Genomic DNA, 11,590 nt, shown 5'->3' with positions numbered 1-11,590 from the left:
ATGCCCAAGTGACTTGAAAATCAAGCCATGCGCTGGTAAAACAGGAGGTAGGCAACGCGGTTATCACGGCTACCATATCTTCCCATAGGAGTCCGCACTCCTGAGGAAGTTCCGGGTGAGGCAGTAACGCCGTTGACTGATTTCTTACTTGTGTGATTGCTTGAACCACTTCCATTAACCTGGCTCCAACCCTTGTCATTGTCCACGGAATCCATATCATCCTGGTCAATGTGGTCGAAAATGTTGGCGCGAGGGTTTTTGTCTTGCTTATGCTGTTCAAGTGCAGCTGCAAGCACCTTAGGATCCTCTTCGCCGCCGGCTTCAGCAACATCCTCACTGCGAACACGACGGATGACGGTATCGTCCATGCGAATCCATTCACGGCCATCCTGCCGCCTCACATCCACAGTGTAGTGTCCTCCGCTAGCGTTCTTTCCGTGGTGATAGATGACACCCATCAACCGGTACTGGGGGAGACCACCAGAAGCAGTCATGGTGTTACGTCGGTGAGTGGGGAAAACCTCCCTAGGGATCTCCAAGTCAAGTGGATATCCAACCTTCTTCCAAATCTTCTGGGTAGCCCCAGTCAAGCTATCATACTGGAAACGCTTGAGATGAAGAATGAGCACTGGGGGCAGTGTCTCAATGAACATCTGCTTGGTAGCAGTGACGTTGGGTCCGCGAGCTGAATTGAAGTCACCCTGTAGGGTCTCTGGTTTGGTCAGCCCCTTAAGGGCATCAACGATGTTGTGAACCTCGGGAGATCCGATGTCCAATTGCAAGGGCTGGTAGGGCTCCATGGTAACTGAGGTCTTGTTACCTGGCACCTTGAACTCTGATCGCAATTTGCCTCCGAAGATTCTTGTGACAGGAGATTCAGACGAGAGTGCACCAGATGACTGAGTGACGGCCGCTTTCTGCTTGTGGCCAACCTCCAGCCATCCATCGCCAGATGCACCATCCATAGCGGCTTCGGCATTCTTTGCTTCCGCAGCCTTCTGAGCCGCCCGATCACATTCTTCGTGGAGCTCCTCCAGAAGGAAACCCAGGAATTCCTGGGCATCCTGCTGGTGCCCACGTCGCATATCTCTGAAACGGGGCAGTTGTCTAATCATCTCATAAACAAATTCAGGCACAAAGGCCTCACCATATTGTTCCAACTCATTGGGCTTCAAACGCATTCTCAGCTGTTCTTCAGAAGTGGCAGCATCAATAACACGGAATTCACGCATGAACATAATCATTGCATCGATCAAAGGCACATCGCTGGCTTGGAAGCTATGCGCAGCTCGGCGACCAACATAATCAAGGAATTGGTGGAATGGTACACAAGAGACCAGGATCTGCAGAACTGAATTCATGTAGCACATATTTCCTGTGTTGACGAGACCTCGGGGTTCCAGAAACCCAATCTTGTCACTATACTGGGTGACGTCTTCACCAAGGTTACTCAAGACATCGGCTAGTGTCTCGCTTTTTGGTGGCGCGATAGTGCTTGGCTCGGTCGGGGCCACACTGCCAGCCAACTTCGCAGCAGCTTGCTTCGAACGGAGAAGTTCCGCCCATGACTTGGGAGCAGAGCGAACAGGAGTAACTGGCTGAACTATGGCTTCTTCTTCAGCTGTGACAGGGGCTGAGTCTGTTTCAGTCGGGACAACTGCGATAGACTTGGGAGTTTCCGATGCAGTGCTAAGCTCATCTTTTGTCTGCCGGCGCGGGGTACCTGGGACAATTGGCACAACCGGCACAACTGGAATGGCGGGTTTGGTAGTCTTGGGCTGTGTCTGTGTCTGCGACTTGGCGGCGGAGGAAGGAGTTGTAGGTTGGGTTGAGTTTTCCTCTGATTGCGGAATCGAGGTCGTGGGAGTGAGGGGTTCAGAGACGAGACGGATGGCGATATCTGTTGGTTTGGGTTTTTCAACGATCTCTTCAATCTCACCCTTTCTTGGGCCGATTATCCATCTACCATCCTTCTTAGGAAATTCGACGTCATCATGGAAGGAACGCCTCCTCCGATTTCGGTGTGGAATTCTGGTGGGGAAGGGCTCATCGGGGACCGACAACCAGGGTACCTATGTGAAGCAGTTAAGTTAGTCAAAAGAAAAATCCAACCGAAGGACTGGTTATTCGTGAAAGACTTACCGGTGCAGTGAAATTTGGTTTGAAGTCTGACATGGTCTTGTGCTCCCACTGTGGCGGTGACGATGGGACGGAATAGTGTTGAGACGGTTTGGGTGGCAGGACAAGATGATCTTGCATCTCTGCCTGGAGAGGTGCGGCAATAGATGGAGACATATTCGGCTGCAATGGAGTCGGTGTTCGAGGTTGCATGGGTATCGACTGGGGCGGAAGATGATGACTCGGGGCCATGACATGGTGGGATGGCGGGTACATAGACACCATCATTGGGGTATATGGTGGGTGATGAAATTGACGTGGAGGCGGTTGTGGTTGTCCATACGGTGGGTACCAAGGAGGGAATTGCTGTGGAACATATGTGGGCGGCATATGACCATTCATTCCATTCATAGCGCTCATACCATTCATGCCATTTACATGCGGCGGATAACCTCCCATGTATTGTGGGGAGCGCATGTTGGGCGGGCCTGGATTATAAGAGAACTCCTGCTGTCGTCGAGACGGAGGCATAGGTGGCTGCCCATGGGGCATTGCAGGCAAGTGGTGGTTCATCTTGACCAAGGCACAAGATATAGTCGTTGCATTCACTGTTCAACCACGCGTTGCCTCAATAGGAGCCACGCGCGCGGAGAATATCAAGATGGGCCAAAACCGGATGCCTTAGATTCTTATGCAGCCATTTTGGCCTCTTTAATGAGGTCAAAGAGCAAGTATATGAAAGTGTCGGGAGGAGGATGGCGGTTTTATAGATATGTCGAGATATCGAGGGTAGAGGGATTCAAGGTTTCTAAAGCTGGGAAGGCGCAAGGAATTCGAATTAACCACAATGCGCTGAAAGAATCACAAACGAAGATTTCAATACCTGAACGCCCTGATCCACGGACAGGGGGGAGAACTTGATAGACCACGGGTCCAAGTGAATAGGATAGTGAAATAAAGGAGAGATAGATATGAGAAGGCGACCGCTCTCTATGATGCTATTTTGCCGAAGCGAAGCTGAAGTGCAGAGTGAATCCGCTGATTAATCTAAGCTGAGTCATGATGCACGTGCCATCTGATGACATGCCCCTCCGATTCGGAATACTTCCAACCTCTTGATGCGGTTTACTTGAGATTCGAGTTGCTCTATTCTTAGATGGCCTCTCGAGGCTCATTCTATTATTACATTTTGGCGATCTCATCTCTTTGAGGCCGCTGTGGATGGCTAGCTTTGTTCGTCTTTGATTTACGCCCTAATCCGGCAGGTTTTACCTCAAGACCCTGGCCCCTCATTCACCAATCTTAGGGTCGCCTCTTTAGGCCCGCAGATGACACTAAATTGAACGATTTGACTCCATAGCTGTGGAGAAAATTGGTCGGCTTAAGGTTCCGAAGATGTCCACCAATGCAGGACAAAATAACCCTCCTTCGAAAGCAATAAACATCTCAAATACCCCGGCAGCACCTGGAACATTCCACTCGACAACTGCAACAGACACCAACGCGCAGCGGCGTACTGGGGGTTCTGGCAGCTTTGGGGCAGGACAATCTTCACGGAACTCTCCTACTGCAAGGAATACCCAGAGTCGAAAGAACCAGCCCAGGCGTCAAAAGCAGTCACGGTTATTGGATGACGATGAATATAGTGAATCGGTTGGTGATCCAATGTCATATCGAATCCGAAGACTTTGCCGACTGACTTATTCCATAACCTCCAGGCCGTGATGAAATCAACCAATAGTCGTAAGGGCCAAACGTCCATTACTCATCTGATGAACTTTTCTCTTCCTCCTCGACCACAGTATCAACCACCACCTCGCAACACCCGGCGGTATAATAATTGGGGTGCCGGATCTGGACATCATGCTGTAGACAAAGCTCGTTATGTTCATGCGAACTATCGATTTATCGTGTCTCCCGATCGCAATTACCATGCACAAGCAGCCAATGCTGACGTTCATTTGGATTGGGCGTCGGTGCTTCAGGTGCTAGTGTCCGCCCAGACTCAGGCTGCCAGCTGCCCTATTTGCTTGTCAACACCAGTGGCGCCACGCATGGCTCGATGTGGCCATATCTTCTGTCTTCCCTGTTTGATTAGATATATGCACGCGTCGGAAGAAGAGAATTCTCTTCCAGAAAAGCGTACCCGGTGGAAGAAATGTCCAATCTGCTGGGATTCTATCTACTCTTCCGAGACTCGTCCTGTTAGGTGGTTCCGAGGACAAGAAGGCGATATACCATTCGAAGGTGGAGATGTTGTGCTAAGATTAGTCAAGCGCGAAACTGGGAGCACTCTTGCCCTTCCTCGCGATGGCGCTGAGACTCTGGGCAAAGGAGAGGATATCCCTTGGTATCATGTGGCGGAAGTTGCTGACTATGCTCGGATCATGAAAGGAGGTGAAGATTACATGATTTCGCAGTACGATGGTGAGATCGAAGACCTTCGTCGACAAGAAGTTGAAGACGAGCTCTTGTTCGGCGACGAAAATACTTGGACTCGAAAGGCGATATCATCCATCAACGCCGCAAAGGCAATTGTAAATGGTATTGGCAATCCACCAGAAGTCCAGCGCCATCTTGCTGCCTCTAAGTCAATCAGCCAACCAACAGCCGAGACTGAGGTCACCCCAGCTCAATCCGATGCACTTAACGGCCCGTCCACCGAACAAGTTCCGGCTCCTAGCATAGATTCCTCGTCAGCAGGCTCTGCCACTACCTCCGGCGATACAGAACAGCTATCTGAGGCTATGAATAATGTGCAATTAAAATCAGAGTCCAGCTCCAAATCACATCAGAAGAGTAAGGGCAAAGAGGTCCAAGGATCACATCCATCTGATGAACCCTACTACTTCTACCAAGCCTTGCCACAGTTCTATTTGTCGTCCCTTGACATCCGAATTCTTAAGGCCGCTTTCAACGAATACGCATCGTTTCCAGCGACAATACTACCCCGAGTGGAACATATCTCGACGGGTCACATTGTTGATGACGAACTTCGCAAACGCTTCAAATATCTTGCCCATCTGCCTTACGGGTGTGAGGTGAATTTCCTTGAATGTGACTGGCGAGACGTTGTCGTTCCCGAAGTCCTTGCGAATTTCCGTACAGAGACCGAACGGAGACGAAAGCGCAACCGCGAGAAAGAAGCGCGTGAGGAGAAGGATCGCATCCGTGCAGAGAAGGAAGAAGATGATAAACGTTGGGCCGCGGCACGGCGCAAGCAGCCGAGTATTGAAAGTGCCAGTGATGCTCCCTTCTCTGCCCATGACTTTTTACCATTATCCAGCAACGACCCTGCGTTGTTTGACACCGGCGCTTCTTCCGCCTCCCCGCCCCGTGCATCCTCACAATTTGGGGCTTTGGCTACTCCTTCTTCCAGTCCACCAGGCTCCCGCACTGTCTGGGGAACCACCGCTATCCCATCGCTTTCTACGGGTCTAGAGCCTCAGCACGAAGGGTCTCGTGACGGGTGGCTACACAATTGGGAGGACGAGCTCCTGGCCCATCAAGAGTCAGAGGTGATGGCTATGACAGCACCTAGTGGGCCCTCATCCTCATCAGGACCGTCCAATAGTGGCGGCAAGAAAAAGAAGAAAGGCAAGATTACATTGATGTCCACTAACAGCCACCGTGGTGCTTAAATTAGGCCTCTGAGTATTTCATTCTTGTTCCTGCTCATTATGTATAGACTTCGAGCCGGTTGAGTGTTGAGTGTTAAGTGTTAAGTGTTAAGTGTATCAACGCATTGGATTATTGACATTTTACTTGCACCTCATTTTTCTTTTCTCTTCCCCTTGACAAATATATCATCTACAATATTCATTGGTTATTGCACCGAGCGTTCAGGTTTCTTACACACTATTATGCACTACTGTCGCGGGTCCACATTCCAGTCCCAACATTTTGATTTGAAGAATACCTGACAAATAAACATAGAAATTTACAAGATCGTCAATATGGCTTTACAACTACTACATGTTTATTTTCTCTTATACATGAATTCGAAATACTTATAAGGTACTCCGTAGTTAAGGTTATACTATCCCAAGGGTCTACATATAGTAAGCACTAGAAGAACCCAAAATGCCAGATACTGCAGGGAACGACAAGCTTGGCACAGGATCCGATCGTCACTGCAGGAAAACCTTAGGCAAAAATTCTATGTAATCCAAGGTTCAATTTCTGAGGTTCCATTCAATCAACTTGAACCTTCAAACTACCCTATTATGGAGTATAAAATATAATACTGGTCTCCAACCTGTTTCCATCAAATCAATCTCGGTAATTAAGAACATTGTGGGGAAAAAGGTCCACGACGGATGAGGCGTAATCTGCAAGTAATTTCATCAATACAACGCGGTAAGGCGATGTAACAAGTTGTATTATTACTCATACACGGAGTACCGGCGCATACTGCAGTGGGCGTAAGAGTACCCAAGGGCACTAAGAGTACACGCCAGGTACGCCATATGTAAACAGTCCCGTTTTTCTCCTTCCCACTTCTTCCACCTCGCTTTCGCTTTCCTCTTTCTCTTTCCTTTCTTCTCGGATATTGGTCTTCCGAAGAGAAATTGATCATGACTGTTACTCGTTCTCAAACGGGGAAAACCCCCCAAGTTAGTGGTCCCCCTCGGATCCTCTTTGCGATCCAATTTCCCCTGCACTGTGGCCCCCCGTTGCGCGGGTTGCGGGATGTTTAAATAGGGTCCCCTTGCGACTTCTACAACATTTTTTCCTTAGAACTTCTTCACTAACATTGAGACTTTTGTGCTCCATTTAGGAAGATGGACCGTCCTGGTTTTATTGAGACCCCTGGTCGTCGGGGAACTCGTAACAGTTCTGTCTTTGAGAGCAGCGAAAACGAGAACCCTGTCGACACGCCCTCCGTCAACCGATCCAAGTCAGCTACTCGTCGTCGCACTGTCGCGAAAGTTAAGATTGAGGATGATGAGACCCCAGTGAAGTCTGAGACCAATGGCCACGCAACCAATGGTCACGCCAATGGCCATGCGACTACCGCGGAGGCCAAGCCTTCCTCGCGCATTGTGGACGGCTGGGAGGAGGGACTAGACCCCAAGATTGATTACAGCGGACATTATGAGTTTGGTGGATCGCTGGGAGTCTCAGCTATGATGATTGGTTTCCCTATGCTCATGTACTACATGTGGATTGGCGCGACCTATTATGGAGGCAAATTCCCTACCCGCGAGGAGGGGCAGAGCTTCACGGATTTCTTTGGCCACTTGGCGCATTTGGTTTACACTGGCGCTTTCCCCTCTCTCAAGGCTTGGACAATCTATTGGGTGTTCTTCATCTTCGAGGGCGCGTGCTACGTGCTGCTTCCTGGTATCTCTGTTACTGGTCGCTCATTGCCTCACTCGGGTGGCAAGCAATTGCCATACTACTGCTCAGCTGTTTGGTCTTTTTATACTAGCATCATTATCGTGCTGGTTCTGCACTTCACTGGCCTCTTCAAGCTGTACACCATCATTGATGAGTTCGGTCCTTTGCTTAGCGTTGCCATCCTCTCTGGCTTTCTCGTCTCCATTGTCGCGTACTTCTCGGCTCTGGCGCGTGGCGCACAGCACCGTATGACTGGCTCTCCGATCTACGACTTTTTCATGGGCGCCGAGCTTAACCCTCGTATGTTCGGCATCCTTGACTTCAAGATGTTCTTCGAGGTTCGCCTGCCTTGGTTTATTCTGCTTTTCCTTTCTATGGGTGCCGCTGCTCGTCAGTACGAGATCTACGGCTATGTCTCTGGTGAGGTCATGTTCCTTGTCATGGCTCATTTCCTTTACGCCAATGCCTGCTCCAAGGGTGAGGAGTGCATTGTGTCTACCTGGTAAGTATATTCGTTCCTCCTTTGTATGACTGAGGTGCATGCAGCTGACACAAAATCAGGGACATGTACTACGAGAAGTGGGGCTTCATGCTTATTTTCTGGAACCTGGCCGGTGTTCCTCTCAGCTACTGCCACTGCACTATCTACTTGGCCAACCACGATCCAGCCGAGTACCACTGGAACCGCTACTTCCTTGCTTTCCTCTACGTCGCCTACCTGTTTGTCTACTGGGTCTGGGATACCACCAACAGCCAGAAGAACCGTTTCCGTCAGCAGGAGCGTGGCACTCTGGTCAAGCGCAACACCTTCCCTCAGCTGCCCTGGCAGACCGTTGAAAATCCCAAGACTATTACCGCCGATGATGGTTCCAAGATCCTTGTCGATGGGTGGTGTAAGTACCCTATCTACCGCTGTACAGTTTTTATGATGTAAGTACTGACGATTGTTCTCTATAGACGGCAAGGCTCGCAAGATTCATTACACTTGCGATCTTTTCTTCGCCCTGAACTGGGGTCTTATCACCGGTTTCTCCAGCCCCTTCCCCTGGTTCTACCCTCTCTTCTTCGCATGCATGATCTCGCACCGTGCTCTGCGTGATATCCAGCGCTGCCGCATCAAGTACGGCGATGCTTGGCTCCAGTACGAGAGCGAGGTTCCTTACCTCTTCATTCCCGTGAGTAACCCGAAAATGAGAACTCCCAGAGTCGTTTACTAACTACCGTTTCACAGTACGTCATTTAATTTAGCATGATGACGCAGGTTATCACACACATACTTCTTCTTACCCCCTTGTGCTTTTGTTTTTTTACACCCCCTGTACAGCGGGCTCGAGGGCTTTTTGTTCGCCCGCGAGTTCACCAAAAACGCAATGACTCTTTGGGCAATTTTTTGGCACGACTCGAGTTAAATTCTTTATAATGCTTGCTTTGGTATAACCCCGGGATTCTCGGGTACCTGCAGTAACCGTTCAACATTCTGTTTCATGTACAATATTCCATTCCGCGAGTCTTTCATCTGGTTCTCAATTATCATTTTCCCTTTGCATTCCTGGAGGTTGTTGTCAATTTCCTTGCTTGACGAAGGAACCCTGCATTGTAATTTATAAATGCGTGGCACGTTTACACATTGTTCATGTGATCTTCAGATCTACGCTAATATCCATACTCTAAAGATGCAAAACTACCAAATAGTGCTCATTGGACTTATTCTCATAGTTGGGAGGCAGCCGTTGCCCAGGTGGATGAAATGCCTCGCTGATGTAATCCATACAGCCCCGCGATTCCTTATCGATAAGTAGCTTCTCCATCAATTGACTCTGGAGCTTCAACCTCTTACCGATCTTTGTGATCCTCTAAGGAATTCATAAAAGCTTCAGGATGCTCGTTCAAGAATCCTACTACGATGTACCAACCAAGGCCGATGGCCAAGGTTCCATGCGTATGTACTTCCGCCAATCTTCCAATTGCCGTACTCACGAATCCCAATGGAATTAACACATACTAGGAATCTACGTATTCCACCCCACAATGCCCTGGATATTCCAAAGCTCGTTTCCCCGGTGTGGTCGTCTTCAGCGAGATCTATCAAGGTTGTTAACCCTACCCGGTCATTAGAATTCAGATCTAATGATTCTCAGTAACGGGTCCCGTCGCGCGATTCGCTCGCCAGATTGCTGGACAGGGTTATATCTGTGCCGCTCCGTCGAGCTACCATGAGTTCACGGGCCCAGAGCCTCTTTTGTATAATGCTGAGGATACGGATAAGGGTAATGAGTGGAAGATCGCCAAGGTATGTTACTTATATCCAGCGGAACATATATCCCTCTGCTCGGCATATTGTCCGTATACGAAGTAAATCAGTCTACTTTGATTCAGCGACCTGTTTCATTTGGATTGAGTTATATAGTGGAACAAAATGAACCGCTTGAGAATCCAGCTAACTCCACATAATAGAAACTGGCAGCCTACGACGAAGACGCCAGTCTAAGTGTGGATTACCTCCTCTCCCTCCCAACCTGCAATGGTCGCGTGGGTGCCACGGGTATGTGCTTGGGTGGACACCTTGCATACCGCTGTGCACTCGATAGTCGCGTTAAGGCTTCTGTGTGTTACTTTGCGACGGATATCCACAGCAAGACTCTTGCTGCTGGTAAGAATGATGATAGTTTGGCCAGAACGGGTGATATTAAGGGCGAGCTGTTGATGGTATGTTTCCTGTCTTTCTGATTACTGGATGCAATACTCGGATCGATATTCCGAGTATCTATCTGCCTGATTATTTTGACTGATTATTATTTCTAGATCTTCGGCAAAAACGACACACACGTCCCTCCTGAAGGTCGCGATCTAATTCGCAAAACCCTGCATGATAAGGGAGTCTTGTTCAGCTTCTACGAAGTCGCATGGGCCCAGCGTAAGTTCCGATTCTACTTTGCGCTTTTTTCATATTCGACGCAGTGACTGATTATTACTAGACGCATTTATTCGAGACGAGCTTAGCAAGGGCCGATACGATCCAGCTATTACCAAGTCCTGTTTCGAGATGCTTCTGGAACTGTTTGGACGCACCTTGAAGCTGGATTTGGGTGAGCATGATGGCAAGGAGCTGGTTGTTGAGGATGTATGCTAGGTTCGATGATCTATTAACAGTATTATCCTGGCCAATGACTGGTCCGAAGGGCGGCATTCAAACATTGAAACAATGAGGTGTTGATATGTGTTTCCCTTTGACCCTTCTCTTCCTATTTGGAAATTGTAGGACTCGGAATTACTAATAGGATATGTGCGCAAAATCGATATCGGATGACCCCGAAGATTTTTCAACTAGCCTGTTCCGAGGTTGCAAGGGGCTAACTCCGAATGTATGGGGCCGTATATTTCCACATGTGCAGGGTTGTTGATGGGACGACCACGTTCCGTTCTCACATTGACACATACATATATGCAAGGCCGAGGTAAACTGAAGTATGGGACAAATCTATACTATGGGGTCAAAGTAAATTAATTGATTGATCTGATCTTCGGGTTCTGAGTGACTACCACGACTAGTAATACTACTCAACCTCAGGCTTGGAAGTGCTAAACTTGAAGATTTGCCTAAAGTATAGTATATTCTGCTAGTTTCAAATGTTGAAGCACTATCACTCATTGACCACGCCAGGCAATTCCGAGCCCTGGTTCCAAGATTAAAACCTTGGAAGCAGAGTTGAATTTATGTAATGTGCCTGAAAAATACTCGAGTCCACTCCCGCGACTCTATAGCCCGAAGTAAGCACAATTCACGATATACCAGTGGAGATAAAAATAGTCAATTCGCATCAATAAACTATGAAGCGATCGCTAACGGTTGTGTGGGTTATCATGTCAATATTATTCAACAGGATATCAACTAGCGGGGATAGCTCAGTTGGGAGAGCGCCAGACTGAAGTCAACTTCACTCATTACATCTGGAGGTCGTGTGTTCAATCCACACTCACCGCATATATTTTTCCTCTTTCACATTTACTATTCCCTATATCTGCTGCCTTTTTTTATTCCTTTTTTTTTTCATTTGTTACTGAATACCTACCCACTGAGAGCCTACCCACTGAGAGATCACCTGGGCAATATTATCTTATATTCATGTTG

At 48.6% G+C, this 11,590-nt stretch overlaps 4 protein-coding genes across 4 annotated transcripts; 3 read left to right on the top strand and 1 right to left on the bottom strand.

Annotated features, from left to right (window-relative positions):
- Nucleotides 1-20: 20 nt before the first annotated feature.
- On the bottom strand, nucleotides 21-2,691 carry N7483_007971 (mRNA-binding ubiquitin-specific protease UBP3; the record flags this gene model as incomplete). The annotated part of the gene is made up of 2 exons (XM_057091408.1): nucleotides 21-2,072; nucleotides 2,143-2,691. 2 exons carry the CDS (start codon nucleotides 2,689-2,691, stop codon nucleotides 21-23), a joined length of 2,601 nt encoding a protein of 866 aa, XP_056946149.1.
- Nucleotides 2,692-3,513: 822 nt separating this feature from the next.
- Nucleotides 3,514-5,759, top strand: N7483_007970 (RING-type E3 ubiquitin transferase MAG2; the record flags this gene model as incomplete). Its single annotated transcript, XM_057091407.1, has 2 exons — nucleotides 3,514-3,771; nucleotides 3,837-5,759. 2 exons carry the CDS (start codon nucleotides 3,514-3,516, stop codon nucleotides 5,757-5,759), a joined length of 2,181 nt encoding a protein of 726 aa, XP_056946148.1.
- A 1,143-nt stretch (nucleotides 5,760-6,902) lies between these two features.
- erg4 (c-24(28) sterol reductase) lies at nucleotides 6,903-8,704 on the top strand (the record flags this gene model as incomplete). Its single annotated transcript, XM_057091406.1, has 4 exons — nucleotides 6,903-7,963; nucleotides 8,023-8,354; nucleotides 8,419-8,636; nucleotides 8,693-8,704. 4 exons carry the CDS (start codon nucleotides 6,903-6,905, stop codon nucleotides 8,702-8,704), a joined length of 1,623 nt encoding a protein of 540 aa, XP_056946147.1.
- Nucleotides 8,705-9,339: 635 nt separating this feature from the next.
- Nucleotides 9,340-10,591, top strand: N7483_007968 (dienelactone hydrolase family protein; the record flags this gene model as incomplete). The annotated part of the gene is made up of 5 exons (XM_057091405.1): nucleotides 9,340-9,400; nucleotides 9,600-9,751; nucleotides 9,916-10,167; nucleotides 10,264-10,375; nucleotides 10,437-10,591. The coding sequence occupies 5 exons, from the start codon at nucleotides 9,340-9,342 to the stop codon at nucleotides 10,589-10,591; spliced, it is 732 nt and encodes a 243-aa protein (XP_056946146.1).
- Between the last annotated feature and the right edge of the window lie 999 nt (nucleotides 10,592-11,590).

The sequence above is a fragment of the Penicillium malachiteum genome (genome assembly GCF_028827825.1).
Source record: "Penicillium malachiteum strain IBT 17515 chromosome Unknown utg000003l:1.0-4950554.0:1.0-4952489.0, whole genome shotgun sequence".
In the NCBI taxonomy this organism is placed as follows: domain Eukaryota; kingdom Fungi; phylum Ascomycota; class Eurotiomycetes; order Eurotiales; family Aspergillaceae; genus Penicillium; species Penicillium malachiteum.
The sequence above is the reverse complement of the archived record's forward strand: the minus strand, read 5'-3'. Positions and strand labels throughout refer to the sequence as shown.